This window comes from Podarcis filfolensis, assembly GCF_964270895.1.
Source record: "Podarcis filfolensis genome assembly, chromosome: 7".
Lineage (NCBI taxonomy): Eukaryota > Metazoa > Chordata > Lepidosauria > Squamata > Lacertidae > Podarcis > Podarcis filfolensis.
The window spans coordinates 84676608-84701468 of NC_139603.1; the positions used below are offsets into that span (position 1 = coordinate 84676608).

The 24861-nt window shown below is 40.6% G+C and overlaps 1 protein-coding gene and 1 long non-coding RNA gene across 4 annotated transcripts in view; one reads left to right on the plus strand and one right to left on the minus strand.

Annotated features, from left to right (window-relative positions):
- LOC310766330 overlaps positions 1-8401 on the plus strand; it is a 40526-nt gene extending 32125 nt beyond the window's left edge. Inside the window, exon 3 of the long non-coding RNA XR_014550072.1 lies at positions 8276-8401. This is a non-coding gene — a long non-coding RNA (uncharacterized lncRNA). The remainder of the gene's footprint in view (positions 1-8275) is intronic.
- Positions 1-24861, minus strand: part of TRAPPC9 (trafficking protein particle complex subunit 9) — a 275302-nt gene that overhangs the window by 190935 nt on the left and 59506 nt on the right. For all 3 annotated transcript variants that reach the window (XR_014549937.1, XM_083621886.1, XM_083621887.1), the window contains exons 18-19: positions 13974-14116; positions 8415-8525 (exon numbers count right to left, since the gene is read on the minus strand). Coding sequence is in view for 2 of the 3 variants with exons in the window: in XM_083621886.1 (XP_083478012.1) it covers positions 8415-8525; positions 13974-14116 (254 nt within the window). In the remaining variant the exon portion in view is untranslated. The remainder of the gene's footprint in view (positions 1-8414; positions 8526-13973; positions 14117-24861) is intronic.

Genomic DNA, 24861 nt, shown 5'->3' on the forward strand with positions numbered 1-24861 from the left:
AAATCCTCCTAGATTTCCAAAAGCCAACACAATCTTAAATTGCCAAAGAAAAGAGCATTTTCAAAACCATTTAAAGACTACAAACAAAACAGAGCAGCAAGGTACAGCTAATGGTAGGTTTTGCTACCTATCCAAACATTATTTTTATTGTGATAAACGATACAGGCAAGTCAGACAGTCTGCCACGAATAGTTGCTTCAGTTTCATAAATCTTTAACTGTCTCATTTGGAGGGGAAAGCAAGAGTATTGCTTGATATTTAAAAGCAAATAAATGTTATCTTATACCAGGGGCTGGAATTTTGTGGCCCTCCATATCAGCACCTAACATTTTTGACCATTGAGCATAATGTCTGGGGCTGCTGGGAGTTGGAGTTCAACAACATTTGGAGGGGTCACATGAAAACCCATTCCTGTACCAATCAGTTGGTTCATTAAAAAGTTATCCAATGTTCCTGCACAATCCCATTTATTTGTTTATTCATTTCTTTTCTGAATCATCCTTCTTCCCAAAGAAGCCCAGTGTGATGTAAAACAAAGAACAGAACAATGAAGTACATCCCATAAATAAAACACGAGATAACAAAAACAGCAGTAAAATATCAAAGCGAAAGCACAAAAACTACCTGCAGCTGTTAAGTTTTAGAACAAGTATTATAACAAATTAATTTATAAAAACCTGGCCAAAGAAAAATATATTCTGCTGAAATCTAAATGTAAAAAAAACCCCTTGGTGTCCCTTCCAACTCTACATTTCTATGATTCCATGATTCTATGAATCATGTTTCAAAGAGAAGGACATTCTGGATTCAGGTTGTCACCACAAAGAAAGGCCCTTTTGCAAGTTCTTATACAATGAATTCTCATGGGGACTACTAGGAGAGTCCCTATTCTGCTGATATTAAGACTTCCTCCCTTTCTTTTCAATAGCCAAGGCAATTTCCACAAAACGTCTTTGTTGTCATTAATGAGACACATTTGCAAATACCTAGAAATGGTAAGTCTGTGGTATGTGCACACACATATATAATATCCCACCACCAGACCGGCAGCTTCCCACATGGTCAGCATGTCTTAGAAAAGATACAAAACTTACACACCTGTAACACAAAGCAACTCTGTTCAAGAAAAGCACACACAAACAGCACTAGCTAAAAACAGAAATACCCACCAATTTTTAACAAGCACTAACTAGAAAGACCATACACCTGCCAAAATTAAACAGCCAAGGAAATCGAACTCCATCTCCGAGGAAAGACTATTCTATAGCATCGTGGCAATTGCTATCCAAGTCCCTCTGTTCATATCTCTTTCAATAAATGAATATGAAACAGGGTATACTGTACTTTGCAAAAAGCAATTGGTGTGGAGGCTAATACAATAAATGTTCTCCACAGTATTTGAGCTAAATTATTACATGCCCCATTAAGAGGAAGATACTACTTGCTAAAAAACAATACACTTACTGTATAAATAAAATTTAATGTAATTTTAATGAAAGTACTTTCATTATGGGTAGTACTGAAATGGATTTCATTTCATTCAACTATTTACATACCGCTTCATTACGACAGACTCAAAGTGATATACAATTAACTCAGTAGAAAAAGAAAAAAGGGGGGAAACAACCTATAAATTCAGAACTCATATAAAATGCCTGCTGAAATAATAATTTTAAAAGTATTTAGCATGTACTGGAATTTCCACAGGGAAGGAGTTTGTTGGACCTCAACTGGAAGGGAGTCCTATAAAATGTACACTGAACTGCAAATTACCACGACACTTTGCATTTATTTTTCCTCTGCTTAATGAGTACCGTATTTTTCGCCCCATAGGACGCACCGGCCCATAGGACGCATCAAGTTTTTTTGGGGGAAATAAAGGGAAAAAAATTTATTTCCCCCCCAGGCGCTTGTGGTGCCGGCAGCGGGGAGAAGCGCTCTTCTCCCCGCAGCCCGCCTTCAGACCAGGTCCGGGGACAGCGGGAAGACGCGCTGCGCCTCCCAGCTGTCCCCGGAGCTTGCGGGGCAGGCAGCGGGGAGAAGCGCTCCTCCCCGCCGCCCTCCTTCAGATCAGGTCCGGGGACAGCGGGGAGATGCGCTGCGCCTCCCCGCTGTCCCCGGAGCTTGCGGGGCAGGCAGCGGGGAGAAGCGCTCTTCTCCCCGCCGCCCGCCTTGAGATCAGGTCCGGGGACAGCGGGGAGACGCGCTGCGCCTCCCAGCTGTCCCCGGAGCTTGCGGGGCAGGCAGCGGGGAGAAGCGCTCTTCTCCCCGCCACCCTCCTTGAGATCAGGTCCGGGGACAGCGGGGAGACGAGCTGCGCCTCCCAGCTGTCCCCAGAGCTTGCGGGGCAGGCAGCAGGGAGAAGCGCTCTTCTCCCCGCCACCCGCCTTGAGATCAGGTCTGGGGACAGCGGGGAGACGCGCTGCGCCGCCCCACTGTCCCCGGAGCTTGCGAGGCAGGCAGCGGGGAGAAGCGCTCTTCTCCCCCCCCGCCCGCCTTAAGATCAGGTCCGGGGACAGCGGGGAGACGCGCTGCGCCTCCCCACTGTCCCCGGAGCTTGTGGGGCTGGCGGCGGGGTCTCCCCGCCGTCAGCCTCCAAACCACTTCGAGAGACAGCGGGATGGCGGCGTTCCGCCTCCCTCTGTCCCCCGACCTTGTGGGGCTGGCGCTGGGGTTCTCCTCTCTCACTCTCCAGGCTTCAGTGAAAGCCTGCATTCGCCCCATAGGACGCACACAGATTTCCCCTTCATTTTTGGAGGGGAAAAAGTGCGTCCTATAGGGCGAAAAATACGGTACTTTAAAACATACTCTTCCACATGCACACCTGAAAGATTTCAAAAGATGAGTACCGGTAGATTAAATACACCACTAAGTGATTTTTGTTAGGTTCCTCCTAAGAATCTATTTAAGAAGAAGTTTCCATTATAAAACTTAATGAGAAAACCTGAGCAAATACTGACATGCGAAAAAGATCGTTAGTGCTTCAGGAAAAAAGAGAAATAAAAGAATGCAATGCTATTTATAAATGGAGATGGGGCATTAATAAGTCACACAAAGGTATTCTGGATTACCAGATATTAGCCTTAGATAAGCTCCATTTCTAGCAACACAAGACAGGTATATCAGAGAGTACAATTACAGCTATTAGACAAAGACCTCTCTTCCTGTCACAGTACTATTAAAATATTCAAAATATGAGCCTATCAGAGCACTTAATATTCATCAGAGATGAGACAGACTTTCTCTTGTGTGCCCTAAAATTACATTCTTTGTGCTAAAAGCAAGTAAGCTCAAGACGGAGCGTGTGCTTGGAGTTTCAATTTTTATGGCTAATAGTTTCTTTTCGCAATTCTCCCACCTCACACCCCACCGGCGCCCCAGTAACTCTTATATCGGCTCTACAAAAGATCTAGATGGCTTCTTCATTGGGGTATTGTAGTATGTGCTGGCTTAATACAACAAACATCTATTTGGTCTCATAGGACTCACAGCAATAAAAAAAATACAGTCACTATGGTCAGAAAAGCTGAAAAAGAGTCACAGAAATTCTTCAGGAAGTATCCTAAGTTTCCATTTAGCACTCACTACTCCCGTCACCGTGTTTAAGAAATAATGTACCAAAGCTTTTAAGACCTTAACACACATCTGCATGCTAAAGTAAATTAGGTAAAGGCTCAGCTGAGAGACTCTTGTCCATGATTGTTCATGGGAGGACTGCCAAAGCAGATGAAGCTAATTGTACTAGATACATGTACTAGGCAACAAAAATGGTCAAACAAGCATCTGGTTGGCCACTGTGAGAACAGAATGCTGGACTAGATGGGCCACTGGCCTGATCCAGCAGAATGTTCTTACTTAAGACTAGTTTGTAGCCAAAAAAATAGTGCAGAAAAATGATAACACAGATTAATGTTTGGGACTTGGTATACGGCTGCTTCCTACCAAAGCAATTGTCCTAGACACTGTATAATAATAATAATAATAATAATAATAATAATAATAATAATAGCCCTACTATGCAAGTTCAGGCTTAAGAGAATTGTTACGATGGATAATTAAGTCCACAGTTCATATCGCTTAACAAGGATAATCAACACCATTGGGACTTTTAGTCTTGGGAAGTGGCCTTGGGCCAGTCACTATCTCTCATTTTACCCAACTTCTCAAAGTTGTTGTGAACAAAAATTGGGGGTGGTGACTACTGTGTACCTTGAGAACCTTGGAGGAAAAAAGGGAGGATATAGATCTAATAAAGAAGGAAAGAATAGACAAAGTGCCACCATACATGCCTTTCATATAGTCGATTCCAGGTTCAGTTCTCATTATCTGCAATTAAAAAGAATCTTAGCAAGCTGAAATATAGGAAGCTGTCACATACCGAGTCAGAGCACTGGGCCATTTGGTTCAGTATTGTCTACACCAGGCTTCCTCAACCTCGGCCCTCCAGATGTTTCGAGACTACAATTCCCATCATCCCTCATCCCTAACCACTGGATTTGCTAGCTAGGGATCATACGAGTTGTAGGCCAAAAACATCTGGAGGGCCAAGGTTGAGGAAGCCTGGTCTATACACTAGCAGCGGCTCTCCAGCGTTCTGCTACTGAGCTACAGAGCTTCCCCCAAGACCCCTGCTTGCCACCAGTTGGAGAAAACAGTACTGAATCAAATGCCTGACTATGTAAGACAGTTTTATATGTTCATTAGGCTTTCGTTCCAAAAGCAGACCTCGTTGCCGTAATCAAAACCTGCTTTTTGAAGATAGGCAGGTAAGAACGAAAAGTCAAACCAAACTCATGATGGGTGCAAAGAAAAAATTACACGAGACTCGGGATTCTACTTCATACCAAGAGACAAAATAAGACCTGTAAAGAAGCAGGCCGGAATGTAATATATGATTCAAAACTTGACTTCAAGGTTAAAATAAGAAAGTGATAAACTGAAGAATCTCCTACACAAAAACAGGTCTGCCAATATGGTGGTTTTAAGTCTCTTTTATTTTGCAGAATACAACCAGAGTATTTTTTGCCTAAAGTGGCATATGATCTGCATTATAGGTGGAGGGGTCTTCTGAAGGAGACTCATGTTTACAAACAGAAGGTCAGATGTTAAAGTACCTATTTCAAGAAATCCTCGGGACATTAAATGAAGTGTTACTGATACGAGCACACATCAATCATTCTTCTTTTAGTAGTCACGCTAAAAATATAGGTGAAATGAGCCATATCTTCAGACATTAACAATCCTACTCATATAAAATGAATTATACAGGAATTAAAGTCCCATATTTAATCCTCACCTGGGGAACATCATCACAAAAATGGTCTACAAACATGAAATTTTCATTGTCTCGTTTATGATGTATATTGTGGACACTGGGAAGGTATAAACCCCAATAAGGTAAAGATTGATATTTCTCTACTTGTTTTACTCAACGATATAATCTTAATTTGTTTGTCTGAGAAGTGTGAATAACAACCAGTACAAATGTCACTTCCAACACATAGAAGCGCCTGTTATCTATACCTTCCGGAAACAACCAACAACATTTTTGTTTCAACAAGCTTTTCCAGTAAGATGGAAGGGTCTCTGCCTTAAGGGTTCATTTTATTTTTAACCCTATGATGTTTATTTTTGCACCTGTACTTTTACTTATAAAACTATTCTTGTACTGTTTTTAAAATTATTTCAGCTGTTTTTAAAGGTATGTCTGTAAATCGCCTTGGGCAATTCAGAAGTTAAATAATAGCTATAAGCAACTTATTGAATAAAGGTAACAAAGCCTTGCAAAACTGGCGGGATTGCAGGATGTCCTGACCCTGAAGAGATCAGTTATATGAGGACAGCAAGTAGGGCTGAAGTTACTATAGTTCTTCATTGCTTTACTTCGCCCAACAAGACCTATCTAGTTCAGCATCGGCCAGCCAGGTAACTCCTAAAGCTCATAAGCAGGGTATGAAAGCTACCTAATGTTTATTCACCGCACATGGTGCTCAGGAAAATATTACCATTAGGAAACCAGTTAATTGCTGCAATTCTAGAGAAGTCTTCACTCAATGCAACTTCAGAACACACTTTCTGCAGGTGCAGAACCCTAAGTGGAGGCCTCCTAAGAATATCCCAATAACTGGAAGAGTCATATGGAACCCACAAACATCTTCAAGAAGGGCACTCGCATTGTCTTGCAAACTACAGAAATGATCTGAGCACCCCAAAGGAATATTTCACACTGACACTTTGAAGATATTAACAAAAAGGTAAAAATGTCCCAACAGCAACCATGTTAATTTGGCCAGGTGAACCCAAGTTCATAAAAACTGGTCAGTTTCTATACCCAAGATTTCATGGGTAACCCAGTGATGGGCATTTCAGTTAGGTTTTTCCCTCTTCGGCAACCTCTTCCCCATCCCCTCCAAAAATCTTTTGAAAACTTTCTAAGCTACCCAAATAGGCAGACAAATAGGGAGCTGCTGAATAGGGAAAAGATACTCAATACCCCCCACCACCACAAACAAATGAGTCACCTCATTTGAATTGTGTAATCCACTCTACTTCAGTGTTAAGATCCCAGCGCATCCCATTAACTGGAAATTTTCTATGGCATCTTAAAATGCCTTTTTAAAAAGAGGTAAGTGCTACACTTCAGTAAAGGGGGGAAAAACTGACAGGCTGTTAAATCACACAAAAGTGCCATTTGATATGCCTGATGCTCTCCCACCACTGAAAAATACGCAAAGAATAATGTCCTTCTCAGAACTATGAAAAAGGTTATTGATGCTGCTCACGGTACATACATAAAGTCCCATCCTCTCCTAAATACTATCCTTCTCACTTTATACCATTTTTCAGAAAAATGTGCTCCTACTTGATCTCATCTTTTACATCACCACAAATTTTCTCAGAATAGAGGAGGTTTTTATACAAAAAAACCATTTTACAGAAGTGAAAGCAATTCAGGTAAAAGGGAAGCAAGCCATCAGCTTTAGGAAACTCGTTTTTCATATGGTTTCTTTATACTTGGAAATACATTTATTTTGTGTGGATCATGTTACAGCATCTGAGTATATAATGGGAAGTCAGACGATACAGCCTTTTTTTAATGAGTATCAAGTATAATGTCTTTTCCAGGTACTCTCTGAAATCTGTTTACCACACATTCATGAAACACTTGAGGTGCACCACAAAAGAAAAATGATAACACCGATCTACTGAGATCATCACTTTGATAAATCTCCACACTAATGAGTTAGTTCAGGACTATTCAATGCCAGACATTCTGTGTGTAGAATTTAAATGCTTAGGTGACACCTTCCACTTTGAATTACAAATTACTCTCATGAAACTTGATTTTAATGGTATGATGATCAAGAACAAAGCATAATAAATTACCAAAAGTAGGTCTACATGTACCGCTATTGATGACCACATATTATTTTATCATAAATAACTATTTTAATATTTTCACATCTGTAAATACAAACCAAGGCACTGCCAAGGTGGTAGTGACTAAATTCATAACTTTTTAAAATACCTGCCAAACCATATCAAAGCTACTCCAAAGTACAGAACTAAACATTCTTTTTGAGTAGAATTTGCTCGGCAAAACTGACGCTATTGAGATTACAAAGTGTGAAATCTTCAGTTCAGAAATCCAGCCATAATCTGAAAGAAAATCCATGACTTTATTGCTACTAGAAAAAGAGAGTAGTCAGGACCACACTGAAAACTAAATTGAACATCTTTTTTTGTTTCTGATATCTGAGACTTCTAAGCAAGCATTTGATTTAGAATGCCCAAACTCAATAATGGCAGGAGTTCAATTATCACTTTGTGCCTCTGAGTACAAAATGGCCAGTGAAACTTGTACCATCAAGTATTCTCATATTCTGCTATATGCATATGCAAATTCATTATCTGACCACTATGCTTTTTTTGTATAGGTACCCAAGGGCTCCTATACTCCCCCCCTTTCAAAATATTGATCAAAGTAATTGAATAAAGTTCTACTGTACAGTTGATAAAACAAAATTATGATTTAGGACAGTGATTTAGAGCTTTTGTACTGCATACACATTATTTAAAAAACAGCAACAGCCTCTTTTTGACGAATAAGGTTAAAAAAAAAGTTTATCCAAAATATAGTTGTTGTGAACACTGAAAAAAGTCATGAACAAAATGTCTATTTCTTTCTGTTTCCCCACACATGTCATCTATGTGTAAATTGTGCTAAGAAAACTTTCAAGTTAAGATGTCACAAACTAGTCAATTATATTTACAGGGGACTACTTATTAATCACATGCACTGCTGAGCCTCTGAGCTTCTTGCATTCAAGGTGAGACAGAGATGTAGCATACAGGAGGACTTGAAAGAAAGAAGGGGATGAAACTAAGAAGCTGTGTTTTGTCTCTGAACTTACCGCTGGCATTCCCCAGCATGCAAAACTAGATCTTCATTGTTCTTTGCACTAACTGTGAGCTCATGTTCTGTTGAGTTGAACACATCAAGGAGGAGATGGCACTGGCGGGTACTGTTTGAAGAGATTTAAACAAACAATGTTGAGGTTTTAACAATCATCACAGAGTTACGATAACAGAAAAACATTAATCGTTGTTATTAAAGGAAAGGAACAGTCTGTGATCAAGTCAGTGTTTTTTTTCCATTGCAGCAAATCTCAGCACTTCTCAGAGAAGTGACTATTTAACATTTTAGCTATCGTGTCCCAGTCACTGTTCAAATTCAAGTATCACAGTAAACTATGGTTTAATGAGATGTCGGCTTCCTTCTGGTATCAGGTGCTCTCTTCCTCCTCCCACACAGCTGAGATGAGCATGGAGATGTTTGCTTTCAGTTTTAGTTAACTGTGTCTTCTTGTGTCATCTGTAAACTCAAACTGTGATTCAAGTTACCTATGGTTAGTTTAAAACAGCTCAAACTGATTTCTCTAGCTGGCTTGTTTAAACTAACCATAGTTAACACGAACTGCCATTTCTGGTGTGGGCAACATGGGAATCCACAATTAAAGGCATGGAAACCCATAGTTAAGGTGTCTGAACTCATCCTCTCAGCTATGCTGGAGGAGGAGGAGTATGCACAAACCAAAGGCAGTCACATTGCAGAGCACATTACAGTAATCCAACATTGATGAAACTAAGGCACTGTAGCCAGGATCAGGACTGGGTGCAGCCGGTATACTAGCCTAAATTGAGCAAAAGCATTGCTGGTCACTGCCACACCATGATGATCCATGATGCTATCTAGAAGCACTGCCAAACTGCAAACCACGTTTCTCAAAGGGCGTACAACCTCATACAAAACAGGCTGAATCTCTACTCCAGTGATATCTGTTAGGGTGAGATAAAGGGCTGGATTGTCAGGATCCATTAAGGCAATTCTTATTTTGTTAAAAATCACCCTATTGTACTAACAGTGAGAGTATCAGAGGGAAGAATGTACAATTTAAGAATGGATTTTAATCTGCTAGTGAATTATGGTGCTGGATGAGACTCTTGAGAGTCCCATGGACTGCAAGAAGATCAAGCCTATCCATTCTGAAGGAAATCAGCCCTGAGTGCTCACTGGAAGGACAGATCCTGAAGCTGAGGCTCCAATACTTTGGCCACCTCATGAGAAGAGAAGACTCCCTGGGAAAGACCCTGATGTTGGGAAAGAATGAGGGCACAAGGAGAAGGGGACGACAGAGGACGAGATGGTTGGACAGTGTTCTCGAAGCTACCAGCATGAGTTTGGCCAAACTGCGGGAGGCAGTGGAAGAAAGGAGTGCCTGGTGTGCTCTGGTCCATGGGGTCATGAAGAGTCGAATACGACTGAACGACTAAACAATAACAGTGTTTGTAACTAGCTGATGGCCCTAAATCCAGATCATTAGGGCTACAGCATGGATGTATGATCTCATGCATTTGGTGTCAGGGTTATACGTAACTGTGCTTGGATAATGAGTCACACAATGCCCTTAAACTTTTTAATTCTCCATTTGCCTTAACCATACTTCTTCACTAGATGTGCATATCTGACACATTCTAGGTTTACTCAAGTCATTTTGAGAAAGCACCATTTTTTAAAGAATTAAGATCTATTACAGTGCTATCATAACTTGATAAAATCTTCAAGCATTGAAAAACATTTCATCAGCAAATGAATATATAAAGCATTCATCACGGGGAGAGAGGGAGAGAAAACTAAATTCAATTGAGTAGAGGAGATGAGACAGGCAACTACTATTGCTTTATTCATTAGCAACGCTAAAATAGAAACTCATAAAATTTAACTGAACCAAATGACAGACTGCTCCAGTTTGGAAACAGGCAGATTTGTTAAATTTTTGGCATTAGGAGAAGAAGCTGAATTACGCCAAATTTCTCCCAACAGGCAGAAATGTTCTATTTCATAATGCATGAAACCAATAGAAGGTATATTATATCCATGCTGCATGACAAAAAAAATAAACTGAGAAGCGGCTGTCTTCTGCTGATAGGTTCTTCCACCACTCTTCACAGGTGGAAGAGTCTAAGCCTGCTATGCTGTCATGGGGTGGTCGTAAACACTGTAACTGCTGAAAGGAATGATTCTGTTACAGAATGCTAGCTGTTTCTATGAAAAGGTCAATGGTGTTTTTTTAGGGAAATCTCCATGTGAGAACTAGAGAGTGGCTGTGTAGTTTTTGCTAGAAATGAAATACAGGCAGACAGGAGAGTCGAGCATTCCTGGGAACTGGACTAGGGAGATGGGTTAAGAGTGGCTGGACGAATAACTGTCTTTCTACAGGCACTGCGGTCGTCTGCAAGGGATTTCCACATGGCAAGGTTGATGTTCCCAGCAATGAACGAGGTATCCGTATTGTGGCCTTGCCGCTGTGCTGTGGAACAGGAGTCTCCAGGCTCTGGTGAAGACCAAGACTCAAGAAGGGTAAGCAGATACGAAACAGAGAGCCTGAAGTGTGGTGGTTATGTCCAATCACCAGGATCGCATTGCAGAACTAGGGCTTGAACACAGTTAGATTACCTAGGAATACACAATTTTTGAAACTGTCCGCTGATTTGTATTATGACCGACAGGAAAGGGGGGGAACATAGGGAAATAATGGTCAGGTTTCATTAAAGTGGACTACTGACAACTGCAATGTGAGAACATGACAGAAAGGCAATCATAGAATCTTACAGTTGGAAGGGACCCAAGGGTCATCTAGTCCAACCCCCTGCAAATCAAGAATCTCAGCTAAAGTATCCATGACAGATGGCCATCCAACCATATGCACCCAAGTTAAGAGATGGATTCCAAAGAAAAAGATGGATGAGTACTTTCTAGCAGAGCCACTCCGAAACTGATGATATGATTACTTAATCTCTCCAATCTGCAATTAATATCTTTTTAAAAAGCCACTTTTGTACTATTTGTAAATTGCTTTGAAAACAGATATGGAAAACCAGGGTGCAAATACTGTAAACAACTTTTTAAAAACTAGGCAAAAATTCATGAGTAGCTCATAACTTATACAAATATGTGATTTCAAGCAAAATTAACCGCACTAGTTTAAAACAAATAAAACTTTGTTTCATAATTTGCAGTGCTCAAGTCTTACAATCAGCAGACAGTGTGGATCATAAACAGAGAAACAAGCTGTTTTTTTAAATAACAACAGTTCACAGATGTGTGGACAGAGAGTCCAAATGTGTCAATGAAGTGTAGGAATGAGATGCAATTTGTATTAGTAGTGGGTAATTTGTAGAAGTGTAGGAGCGCTGTATGTCACCAAAACCACAAATGATGAGCACTATAAAAAAGAGTATTTAAATGCACATTCACATCAATACTTGTACAGTGACAACACATTTTGTAAAAAAAATGAAGGAACATAAAATAATTCTGGCAATGTTGTTGTTGTTTAATCGTTTAGTCCTGTCCGACTCTTCGTGAAGGGGCTTGAATAACTCAGAGAAGCTCTGAGCTATGCTGTGCAGGGCCACCCAAGACTGAAAGGTCATAGTGGAGAGTTTTGACTAAACGTGATCCACCTGGAGCAGGAACCGGCAAGCAACTCCAGTATCCCTGCCAAGAAAACTCCATGGACAATTCTGGCAATATCTCCACCTAAAGATTTATTCATCCATATTATTTCTGGACCTAACTCAACAAAGTACTTAGGAGGTTTCTTGACCTCTAACAAAACACAGCATGGTTTTATATGGCTAATGCCAAAATCCAAAGCAGCAACGTGCAGTTCTTCTAATAAACAGAGTGAGAGCTTTGTTTCATACTTTCACTGTGTTGCTGTTCATTTTCAAAAAGGTTGTATCTCCGACACACTGTGAGCCTAGGTGTGCTGCTGAATGGAATCACAGTTTAGCTTATAAACGAAGGGTCATCTCCATTGCTGAAGCTCTGCTGGTGCAACAAACTTCTGTGCATGTTACAGAGCTTCTTCTTTCTCTTCTCTCCATTCCAACTGCTACATCCTCAAAATCTTTTTTTTTTTTTAAGAAATATTTATTGAAGTTTTACAAAAACAAATATGCAAGAACACATAATAAAATAAAAAATAAAAATAAAAATAAAAATACAACATATAAAAACACAGAAAAAATAAGAAAAATTAAAAACAATTCCATTTTTCATAACTTAAAACTCATTTGCTTGTTTCTTTGACCTCCTCACACCTCCCCTTCTTGTATTCCCATTTAAATATTCAAATCAGCAAATCCTTATCTTCTTTCATCTTAACTCTATATCTTAACATTTTATAACTCTGTATTTTCATCCATTATCAATTCATTTTTGCATATTCTTATTAACTTTGTTGCTAATACCACTTATTTCCAATCCAACATCATTTTAATTATGTTTTTACCTATTTATAACCCTTTTTTCATATTCTCTTAAAGCATTACAGCTGGAAACCACTTAATTTCTATCCAACATCCTTCTAACATTCATTAATTTCACAATATTTCTGTAGATAGTCTTTAAATTTCTTCCAATCTTCTTCCACCGACTCTTCTCCCTGGTCTCGGATTCTGCCAGTCATTTCTGCCAATCCCATATAGTCCATCACCTTCATCTGCCATTCTTCCAAAGTGGGTAGATCTTGTGTCTTCCAATAATTTGCAATAAGTATTCTTGCTGCTGTTGTAGCATACATAAAAAATCAGCTCCGGAGGGTTGGGAAGCATGTTTTTCTGGGTGCACAGTGGGGAATGGGAATGGAAGTCCTACTACGCTAGTGAATGCTTCACTGATGCAGTGCTGGGTACAACCCTAGGTGAATTTATATATGCTGGTATTTCTACTGAACACTACCTACTATGCAAAAATACAATGCTGAAGTCGGCTCAATGAAAGCATTAACTTTCACTGAACTCCATTCTCAGTTATATTATGTGGCTTGCGTTATGATAGAAACAATACTATGTGACAAAACTATTAAGTACTTTAAGAGGAAATAATAATAATAATAATAATAATAATAATAATAATATACTGATATAATAGAGAGAGCAAAAGAACAAAAAGCTTGTTTAAAGCAAAGATTAATTGTAACATGAATAAAAGAGGAGAAATAGATAATTGTGCAAGCCCCGAAGTATTCTTTAAACTTTAACATGGTTTTAATGAAACTGGAAATTAACATGTAGGAAGGCCAACTTTTAGGTCATTTGGGCAACTTCATTCCGATGCACTGGGTCACTTCTATGAAATTATAAGCACACTGGTTCAAAAAGGAAACAAAATGTTTCGTTTTTGCTGATTAGCCTTTAGCTGTGTACAGATACATGGGACCCTTGAGAAAATGCAAGAGGAAACTATTTCTCAATTAATAGTAATCTACTTTGGTATATTGCAGGAATAAGATTGCTGTCCCAATATTGCTGCTGCTGCTGCTGCTACTACTACTATACTGATGTTATATAGAGAAATCCTTCCCCCTTCCCACACAAAAGTAAGCTTTTTAGAAACAACACACCTTGTTGCGGGCAGAGTACTAACACGTGTAAAGAAGACAGACGGCTCCACATCTACATGAAGTCCCAGAGACAAGTTCCTGTAATAGCCATCGACATGTCCTGGACCTCCTGAGTATTTGAAGTTCAAGATGGCTTCCAGCGTCTAAAAAAAAACAAAGTAAAAAATTTAAATCTGCTTTTCCCCCCTATACTAAAATATACAGTTGATTTCTATCACCTTTCCATTGCTGAGCACCAAGGATCACTTTGTGCTTCCACTAACAATACTGCTCTGGCTACCCTGATGTAAATGCAACAGGGGCTTTAGGAAATATAACAGGATGATCTCAAAGATTACAGCCAGCTATGGTACATCATAACATCTGGCTTAAAGGGGAGGGGGAGACCACCTATAAATGCAATTTAAAAACAAATTCATACAACCATATTTTAGGTAATGGGATTTGCTATGAATGGATTCCATTTGGTAAATGAACAGGGACATGCAATTGTTTCATTATGCACCAAATTTGGAACTACTGGTGTCATTCCTGCACTTTACTGTACTTCCATGGCTTTAAGCACCTGTGGTAAAGTGGGACATTAGCTCACAATAATGTAGCACTGTTTCACCAGAGAACAAAGGAAGAATAAGCCTGCATTCACAGACGATTAACTCTACCTTGAAATTTATGGATATATCTGTTGTAGCTTAGCTAACCTTATATCTGATTTCACACAGTCACACAATTTGTTTTTTTGCTTAATCACAATCAAATGATACGCAGCATGGCTAATCTTACATCACCACAACTAGGCAACTTGTGCAATCATTAATATCATGTCTAGAAAATAATCATTAGGCAATACGTTCAAAAACGAAGAAAAACACCCTACAAACATTTTCAGATTAACAAAATGCTGAGTTAAAATCAGCAGTTTCAGAAAGCTGACATTGCTTGAGACAAACTTGTAGTATTGAAAATATTTTTATTTTATTTTTTGCTGGTGACATAATATTTTGTAAAGTGTGGCAAAGTACAGATTTCACTCTTTTGTTCTATATCCCAAAACTGATGATGTCCTGCTGTTATGCAGGGCAACCTGTACAAAACCGATTGAATAGCAAAACTGAATTCCTTTGAAGTGCTTTCTTTTACATGGAAGAAAAAGAAAGTGAAATAATTGCAGAATCCAAGAAACAAAAACAAATGCTGAAGTTGATGTGTTTTTAATGAAACTCCTACATAAAAAAACAGCTCCATTAGTGCTAGGCCTTTGGGCAAACATCTGGGGCTCCGCAGCACCATTCACAGGGAGACCATCAAACTTTGTAGCTTGGCTTTCTTCTCCCCATCTCTTGACTGAGTCCAGAGTGTCCACTGCTCTTCTCTCACTTAAAATCACCACTGAGTTTGAATTTCAAAAGAAGGGAAATGCAAAATGGAAACTGTGCCCAAGTAATGATTTCAGCCAACATATTTTGGCAGCGAATCTGCCTTGGTTACCAGGTGCCACTAGAAAAACACAGCTGAGACTAAAGAAGGAAGGGTATTTCACTATATGCATGTTTCCCACTTCCATCTCAGCTCCCTGTTCAAACTGGCAGCCTGCAGCCCAGCTATGGGTGTTGCCAAGATCTGGTATTTCATTAAAACTGCTGCCAGAAGGCATGGCTATAATTTAAAAGTGCCAGGAGCAACCAGTGCCAAAAGGGAGAACCTGTGCAACCCAGAAGTAAGCCAGCCCAAAAACTTTGCATGTCAGGCAAACGCATGGGGTTAAGATTACCATGTTTGCCACTGAAAATCTAGCATTGCTTACATCATTCAAAATATCATATTGGGGCTTTGAGGGCTAGAGATGTCTCTGGGACATCTTGCCTTGAAGGCCAGCAGGTGTCAGAGCACTAGAATGACCTGCTGGTGTTTGGAATAGAAACCGAATTACTGGAAATGCATCAGAACGTCCATAGGTAATTTGACAGTGTTAAAGTACAGCTATTAGAGGCAGTTTTCCATACTCACTGCCTGAAGTTACTTCAATGCAAGATGCTTAGGAGTTCTCGTTTTGAAGTCAGGAATTATGCTATTTGAGTGATTTCATGCACCATTTTTGCATCTTCACAAAGGATTAGGAAAAAATATGCTAACAAGTAAGCATATATGGATGTTTGCTCAGCTTTCTTGCAATGGAAAATGCCTTGGCTACTTAAACAACAAAGAGTTCTGGGGCACCTTAAAATCTAACACATGTATTATGACATAAGCTTTTGTGGACTAAGGTCTACTTCGCAAGAAGCTCCTAAACTGTCATCCATTTATCAACAGATTTATGAGCAGAAGGGCCTATTTTCAGGTCTTTCAATCATGTTGAGAGGCCTGAAGCAAAGCAGAGGGAAACCCTTTCAGATGGAGAAAAAGAAAAACACTTGTTGGTCTCCAATATGTGCCTCAGCTCCTGGGTAGCAGAGCTACTTCCTCTGTCTCTCTCAATGAGAGTTAGCAGCTTGCAGGTTCATTGTGGTTAAGCAACCACTCTGCCTCATTTCCAGTCCAAAGGTGGAGAGATGAGTGAAGATGGGCTGCTGGACAGTGATGCTCATTAGCCTGTTTTGGTTCAGCAACATTAGCCTGTTTAGCTTCTATGCAAAAGGAAGAGACGCCAATCACAGAAGCTGCACCAGGAAAGCAAAGCCATCTTTCCATAAGAACCCTCTTCTCTTCTCAATGATGCCACTTCCATCAAACTTTATGGTAAGGCACAGCCAGAGCATTGCCCGAGTATCTGCCTGAAAGGGTGCATCTCACACACAAAAGAAATAAACTATAAATATAAAGGAAAAATTGAAGGCGGTCACAATAACTGAGATACAATCGATGTCAGAACTCTACTGCTTCTAGCCTGGCAAAGCTGATATGAGAGCAGAAGACAAAAATTCTGGTCTTCTGTAATTCCCAGAAATTAGAGGAATGGGAAATAAGGGGGCAAGAAATCCAGCAAGTAAAGATGCACAGATTTCTCATAATTTTATTCCAGAGCAACTCAGGTTGGTCAAACCATTAAACAAGTGATATAAAACAGGCAAAGTGTACCTCCTCGGCAGTAGCTCACTTTTATTTTCAGAAAGGCAACCAACTTATACCAGCTGCTATTCAGATTTTTCAAGCTAATAGTGATTTAGATAAGATACACTCAAGTTTATTGTGACATGTCCTGGGGCTCCCAAGTTCAAGCAAGTATGAGACGATGTGTGCAGAACTAGGTATAAACACAATGGAATATTGGGTGTGAGCTAGCACTATAAAATCCTGGTTGCGCTGCCATTTTTGTTGTCAAACTTCAAGTCTGCTCTCTGACTTACTTAAGGACTCTTATAAATCTAGATGCTTCCAACTCTTACATAGCAAAATCAGATATATTGAAATTGACTTGGAACTCTTGTATAATTCAAGTGAGCAATATATTTATCTCAATATTCAAACCAGATTAAGGAACACTGAAAACAAAACATTGAGTCGGCTGTAAATAAAATTTGCTCTCCCAAATTCTATGGTTTTAATACAACAAATAACAGGGTGACATATATCTCAAAATTAATAATTGCAGTCCAGTGCAGGCCCGATTGAACATTTCCCCCTCAGCTTTAGTCAAGGGCAGATATTTAAACAACCCCAGAAATGATAAACATTGTGCACGTTCTTTGAATGTGCTGGACATTGTAGAACATTTTCTTTTCTACTGTCCAGCTACATAAAGGTGTGCTATCCCCATTTTGGGGGCAGTCTAACATCACGGCACAATGAAATATCAGATTCTACCTATTATTTGTATATATTTTAAATTTTTATATCTAATGTTTTATGATGGCCTACACTTGTAGAGGGACGCGGGTGGCGCTGTGGGTTAAACCACAGAGCCTAGGACTTGCCGATCAGAAGGTTGGCGGTTCGAATCCCCGCAACGGGATGAGCTCCCGTTGCTCAGTCCCCGCTCCTGCCAACCTAGCAGTTCAAAAGCATGTCAAAGTGCAAGTAGATAAATAGGTACTGCTCCATTGGGAAAGGAAATGGTGTTTCCATGCGCTGCTCTGGTTCGCCAGAAGCGGCTTAGTCATGCTGGCCACATGACCCGGAAGCTGTACGCCGGCTCCCTCAGTCAATAAAGCGAGATGAGCGCCACAACCCCAGAGTCGGTCACGACTGGACCTAATGGTCAGGGGTCGCTTTACCTTTATACTTGTAATGCCTAATAAAGATCTGGCGAAGTAAGAAAGATAGATATGGGAGCAGAGAAACTGCTCATCTCAGTGTCATTCCTGCTAGAAGCCCTGTTGGTCTACAAAGAGGAGGTACTTTCTAAAATAAAGACTGTCGCAGCCTAGAACCACAAGAGAATGTCATTTGTTGAGCTCACTTTGGTCTCATTCCTGGTTCTTGAAGATACTTACGGTATTTTTTGTTTCTTGATCAGGTCCTTTAAGCTCCTCCAGAATTTGCATAGCTACTGTTTATCAGCTCACTCATTTAGACACTCGAACTCAGGACGAAAGGGAGAAACGCACTAAGAGGAAGGCACGCTTGGCAAACCCTCACCATGAACAACTCCCGCCCAGAAACCTATGTCCCCACTGTAGAAGGACAGGTGGATCCAGAATTGGCCTCCACAGTCACTTATGGGCACACCGTTAAGACCGTGTTCATGGAAGACATTCTTATTTGGCTACAAGTGATTGCCGAAGAAGAAGAGGAGAGTCACAATACTTTCTTCAGGCACTCTCTTACCCTCAAATGTTCATGTTGAGCCTGGTATATGCTAGCTCACACAGCCTTTTTAAGTGAGCCAGCCCTCAGAGCCTGAAGAATCCCTGGGGCATGGCTCTAATAGCAAGATGCTGTATTGCTTTTATTATTCGGTTGGAAGCCGCCCAGAGTGGCTAGGGAAACCCAGCCAGATGGGTGGGGTATAAATAAATTGTTGTTGTTGTTGTTGTTGTTATTAAGATGCAGGCACACAGAAGTGGTAAGACCTCTATCTCAGAGCATGAGCTACTTTGTGCAGCGAATGACCCTTCCCTTCCCTTCCGATTCTATGAATTTGTTGTCACAGAAGACCATGAATACAGCAAGAGACAACATTTGCTGACCCACACAAAGAGTTCTTTAAAAATGTGAATTTTTTAAAAAGTGAATTACTTTAGTCTGGACATGGGGAAAGAGTAACAATGAATGGCTTAGCGGCTTTCTATGAGAAGTTGTTGGGGGCAGAATTCTGCATTTTTATACAGTATTTCTTATTCTCGAGGTACTTCAAGCTGTGTCACAAAGCAGTGGTCACCTGCAGCGAGGTAAATTTGCTGCAAAGTAACAATGATCTTACTGTGCAATGTCCATTAACCTTAATGCACCCTTCACAGCTAGAAGCCCATTCATAGCACTTAAAATATATCTAAAATACACTGTAGAACCAATTTATAGAAACACGATTAATTTGATGAATGGCAGTTTCAGCTCACAACATGCACATAATCCCCACGAGTAAATGACTTTGGAGAAAACACAGGGAAGATTATGCCCTTAATTTATAGAACCAGAACCTGAAGTGTACATGCAGGGATTATACTTATTTAAGCATCTTTTAGCATCCCCTTCATCATGTGACCCCATGGTTTGTTATAATGCAATCGAAACAAGAACAATTCCAGACAGTGAAGAGCTAAACAGAAATAAAGCTCCCATCTCTTGCGGGGGCTCAATTTGTGCCAGCGCCTTCTGTCAGGAGTTTGGGTGTAGCCTTCGACTCCCCCCTTTCTATGGAGGCACAGGTTGCAACTGCAACAAAGGCGGCATTTGTCCACCTCCGCCATGCTAAGCAGCTGGTCCCTTACCTTTCTCGCCCCGATCTGGCCACAGTGATCCATGCAACAGTCACCTCCAGGCTTGATTATTCTAATTTGCTCTACGCAGGGCAGGGTTGCCCTTGAAGCTGACCCAGAAACTCCAGCGGGTGCAGAACGCCGCAGCGAGGCTCCTTACGAGGTCCTTGCCATGGGACCACATTCATCCAGTGCTACACCGGCTCCCGGTGGAGTACAGAGTCAGGTTCAAGGTGCTGGTTTTAACCTTTAAAGCTCTAAACGGCCTAGGACCCTCGTACTTACGGGACCGCCTCTCCTGGTATGCCCCACGGAGGACCTTGCGGTCCACAAACAATAATACTTTGCAGGTCCCGGGTCTCGACTGGCCTCGACCAGGGCCAGAGCCTTTTCAGCCCTGGCCCCAGTCTGGTGGAACGCTCTGTCGCAAGAGACCAGGGCTCTGCAGGATTTGACATCTTTCTGCAGGGCCTGCAAGATGGAGCCCGCCAAGCCTTTGGTCCGGGCCCAGTCTGACCCCTTTCCTTCCATGGGACCCTGTATGTAAGTGGCCTCCTTGGCTCTCTCTATCGGCCCATATGGAACCAGCACAAGTGGCCGGGCCTGGTGAACTTTTAATTCCTTACCCCTACAGTTATGATTTGTGGGTTCCTACTTAATTTTATTTTGATTTTAAATGTGATTCAAATTATATTTTTAATGTACTGTATATTTGGTGTTAGTTGCCCTGAGCCCGGTCTCGGCCAGGGAGGGAGGGGTATAAATAAAATTTATTATTATGATTATGATTATGATTATTAACAGTTCAGTAAAAACAAAAACAAAAAAAACAGAACTGCAGAAATTGCCATGCGAACAGATCTTTAGCCTAATGCTGAAATGCCAAAAGAGTCAGCACCAGTCAGTTTTTTTGAGGGGGCATTCTGCAATTTGGTGCCACCACAAAGGACACTGGAGAAGGGCCTCTTCCAGATACCTGGGTTCCAAGATTTGGGTTCTAAGATGTTTAGGGCTTTACAGTGCAGCACCAGCACCTTAAATTCAGCCAGGAAGCAAACAGTCAATGGAGATTCTTTGGGTTCCATGTTGTACAGTATGGTCTCTGCTAGCTGCCCTAGTCAACATTCTGACAGCTGTGTAATGCAGCTTCCAAACCATTTTCAACCACAGAAACCACGCCACAGTAATCCAAACGGGAGGTTACCAAGGCATGTGTCACTGTGGCTTAGGTCACCTCTGTCCAGGAATGGCCATAGCTGGCAAACCAATTGGAACTTGCCTAAAGTACTCCATGCCACTGGACCCACTTTGGCCTCTAGCCACGCAACATTTACCGATAAAAATCTGCCAATGGAAGCATTTGCAAGTGTTGCTTGAGATGGGCGATTCAGAAAAAGAGCTGTAGAGGGTTTTTCCTCTGAAGAGGGTCTTAATCTCCTGTGAAACTTCACCCGGCTTAATTGTACAGCTAAACCATGTTTTAGAGAGCCAGTGAGGTGGAGTAGTTAGGGCACTGGACTAGGTCCTAGGAGGCAAGGGTTCAAATTCCTTCTCAGCCATGAAACTCACTGGGTGACCTTGGAAAGGCCATTGTCTCTTAACCCAGCCTACTTCATAGGGCTTCTGTGAGGATAAAAAGGAGAGGGGGAGAACCACGTGCACCACCTCGACCTCCTTGGAGGAAAGATGGGGTATGCATATAATCATGAGAGGTTACTTGAAAGCAAAAACTAAACTAGTCATTCTCTACACTTGACGGAACTGGAGAGAGAAACCCTGCCAGATGGGTGGGGAATAAATAATAAAATTATTTATTTAATATTTAAAAGAATATTATTATAAGCTTGATGCTTTGCCTAGGGTTCGTGAAACCTCATGCACGTAGCACTAAACCATGACTGAGTTTTATGTGCACACAGTGTCAGTGTGTGTAACACTGCAGTCACCAATTAGCGCGAACTGAGCTGTGATGAAAATTCAGACTACAATCCTGTACCAATTACATTGGTAGCAAGCCTCACTAATCTCAATGGCGCTTGCTTCATGTAGTAGATGATCGTATGACAGCAAAATACCAAAATCTACTTCCATATAGTCTTTTAAAAATGCTGCATTTCCTCACAAAGCAACAACCTTCTATGCGTACACCAAAATCCCATATAAAACAGGTGGTGTGAATTGCCATGATGCCCCTTGCTCAGCAGTGTGGCCATCTGCCCTCCAGTCAAATAAATCTGAAATCCTGAGGCAGCTATAACAATGACGTGCAAGTCCAAGAAACTAAATCCCAAGTGTGTGTGTGTGTCTGTTTTAAACGCTTAAAATAGTCATTACAATTTGTCTATTTAAGGCAAGATGGCCTTTCATGGTGTCTGCTGCCCTTGAGAACTAAAACAGTTATTACAGTAACTGCATGCTGACCCAACATTTTAAGACACAATTGCCTACATAGTTCTGTAGCTTTCCCTCAGATGCAGTGCACACAAGCTGAATTTCAGAAGCAACATGCAGTATCCCACATTCATCGTCTAGTTCATTCATCTGCATTTATGTCTTATCAACTCACTGAACAATGAAATTGCATCATCCCTTTGTGTAATAATACAGTGGTAGTAGCAACTGGGGAAAACTAAATATAGATTCTGCATAATGTATGCCTTGGGAATTAAATAATGCAGTATTGTCCTTTTCCCCCCCTGCCTCCCCTTGTCAGACCATTTAGCAACAGGATCCATCTTGAGTTATGCTCTGTATCTCAATAAAGTCCCCTTGCCCCCGAAGGTAGAAGGAATGTTTTAAATTTCAGCTGGCTAAAAATAGCCTTGCTTGAAACGATTGAAAGTGTGAGCAGAATAATACTCAGATACAACACAGAGCTGGCATGCAGTACTGCATGTACATTAGCTAATGAGATAAAACTGCAGCTGCTCTTACAGTGATATATAGGTTGCCAAATGCATATGATTGGACAAGGCCTTATGGCAACATACAGAAGCTGAATAACCTAAACTAGTTGAAGGCTTTTTAAAAAAAACCACTGGGTTTCAAACGACATTTTGGGAAACATAGGAGTTCTGTGGGATTAGTAACAGCATACAACCCTACCAGAAAGCCAACTTGGCTTTCTGGAATATTGGGTGCACTCTTCCCACTTTAGATCAAATCTATGCTGCCAGGTGCCATAAGAAAACGGCAGAGATAGCGCAGGATAGTACGCACCCCGGAAATGATCTCTTTCAGCTTCTGCCTTCTGGAAGAAAGTATAGGGTTATAAAGGCCAGGACTAGCCACCTGAGAAACAGTTTCTATGCAAATTCAATTCTGGTTCTAAATGCAGCATAAGGTGTCTCTATAGTATAGTGTATTTTATAGTATAGTATAGTGTAGTATAATATAGTATAGTTCCAGTTACAGATAGGTAGCCGTGTTGGTCTGCCATAGTCAAAACAAAAAAAATTTTTCTTTCCAGTAGCACCTTAAAGACCAACTAAGTTAGTTCTTGGTATGAGCTTTCGTGTGCATGCACACTTCGTCAGATACACTGACGAAGTGTGCATGCACACGAAAGCTCATACCAAGAACTAACTTAGTTGGTCTTTAAGGTGCTACTGGAAAGAAAAAATTTTTTTGTTTTGAATATAGTATAGTGTATTTTAAAATGGGGTTTCAGAGTTTTTAGGGGTTTTTATAGTATAGTATAGTGTATTTTAAAATGGGGTTTCAGAGTTTTTAGGGGTTTTTGAATGTTTTATGTAGTTTTTCAATTTCATTGTTCTGTATGGGACAATGACAATAAAGATATCATATATTGTATATATCGTATAACTTGCATAACCATTCCCCACCTTCTCTGATGGCCATATTTTGGTTTAATATGAGATATGAATGAGCCTTTTGCACATTTCCATGTGCAAAAGGTCATGTGTAAGTGTCTAACTTGTGGCATCTCAATGAAATGCAGAAGTCTTTAATTAACTATAGCTTCCCATTTTAACTGAACTGGTAAACTATGGTTGTCAGAATCAGGAGCAGACAGAACCTTAAACTAGCTTCAAACCATGATTTACGATCCTGGCTGGGCTCAGAACTACAGTAACCAAGCCCAACTCCCGTTTGGATAAAATCGGAACTATAAGACTTCTGGAATTAATCACGGCCTGCCAAGAAGTGAGTACGGAAGGGGCTGCAAGTATGGACAAACATTTCTTCCTATTTCAGCTTATTAAACTGAGATGCGACCATCCAAACACAGCTAATGTGCAGTCACGGGAGACTTGAGTGTATTCCAGGAGGTTGTGCTCTCATTTTAGATGGGGTGAGGGTGAAACCAAATACACATTTGCCAGAATCCTCCGCAACAGACAACAGTCTTTGACAGATAAATCAATACAAGAAGGGTTCCCTGAAACCTAGTCTCAAAACTTCTGCACCCAAAATCCTACAAATGCTTATTAAAGATCACGCTACTGTGTCAGCTCTCTTTCAGAATTTAATAAAAATATCAGACTGAAACTCCCAAACAGTGAGTCATCTTTGAGAACTTTATGTTAGCCAAGTAATCAGGTATATAGCAACTGCATGGTCACACTCAATTTAATCCCCAGGCTATAGTTTGCCAACTTCTGGGGATTCCACTTTGTAATCCATTTAGATCATCATGAGTTACAGCAATGAAGTTAATGGATTTTTTTGTTTTTGTTTTTAAGGAGGAAAAGAAAATATATTGGCAGAGGGAAATTTGAGCCTTTCAAATCAGGTGTGATGTTAAACTAGCATACCTAGATGCATAGCAGGAAACCTTACCGGCATTCTGCAATTCTGCTGTATTAACTAGGGATCTAGAGATTTTGTTTTCTGTTCCTCCCCCCCCCACCCCGAAAAGGCTATGAATACATTCATGAATCTGTGGTTTGTTGCTGAAAGTACTAGAAAGCGCTTTCAGTAAAATTATTTTGTAATAAAGCAAGACAAACCAAGGAAAACATGGGGGAAATCTTCAGTTTTTACTGAGTATTCAACATATTCTCAAATAT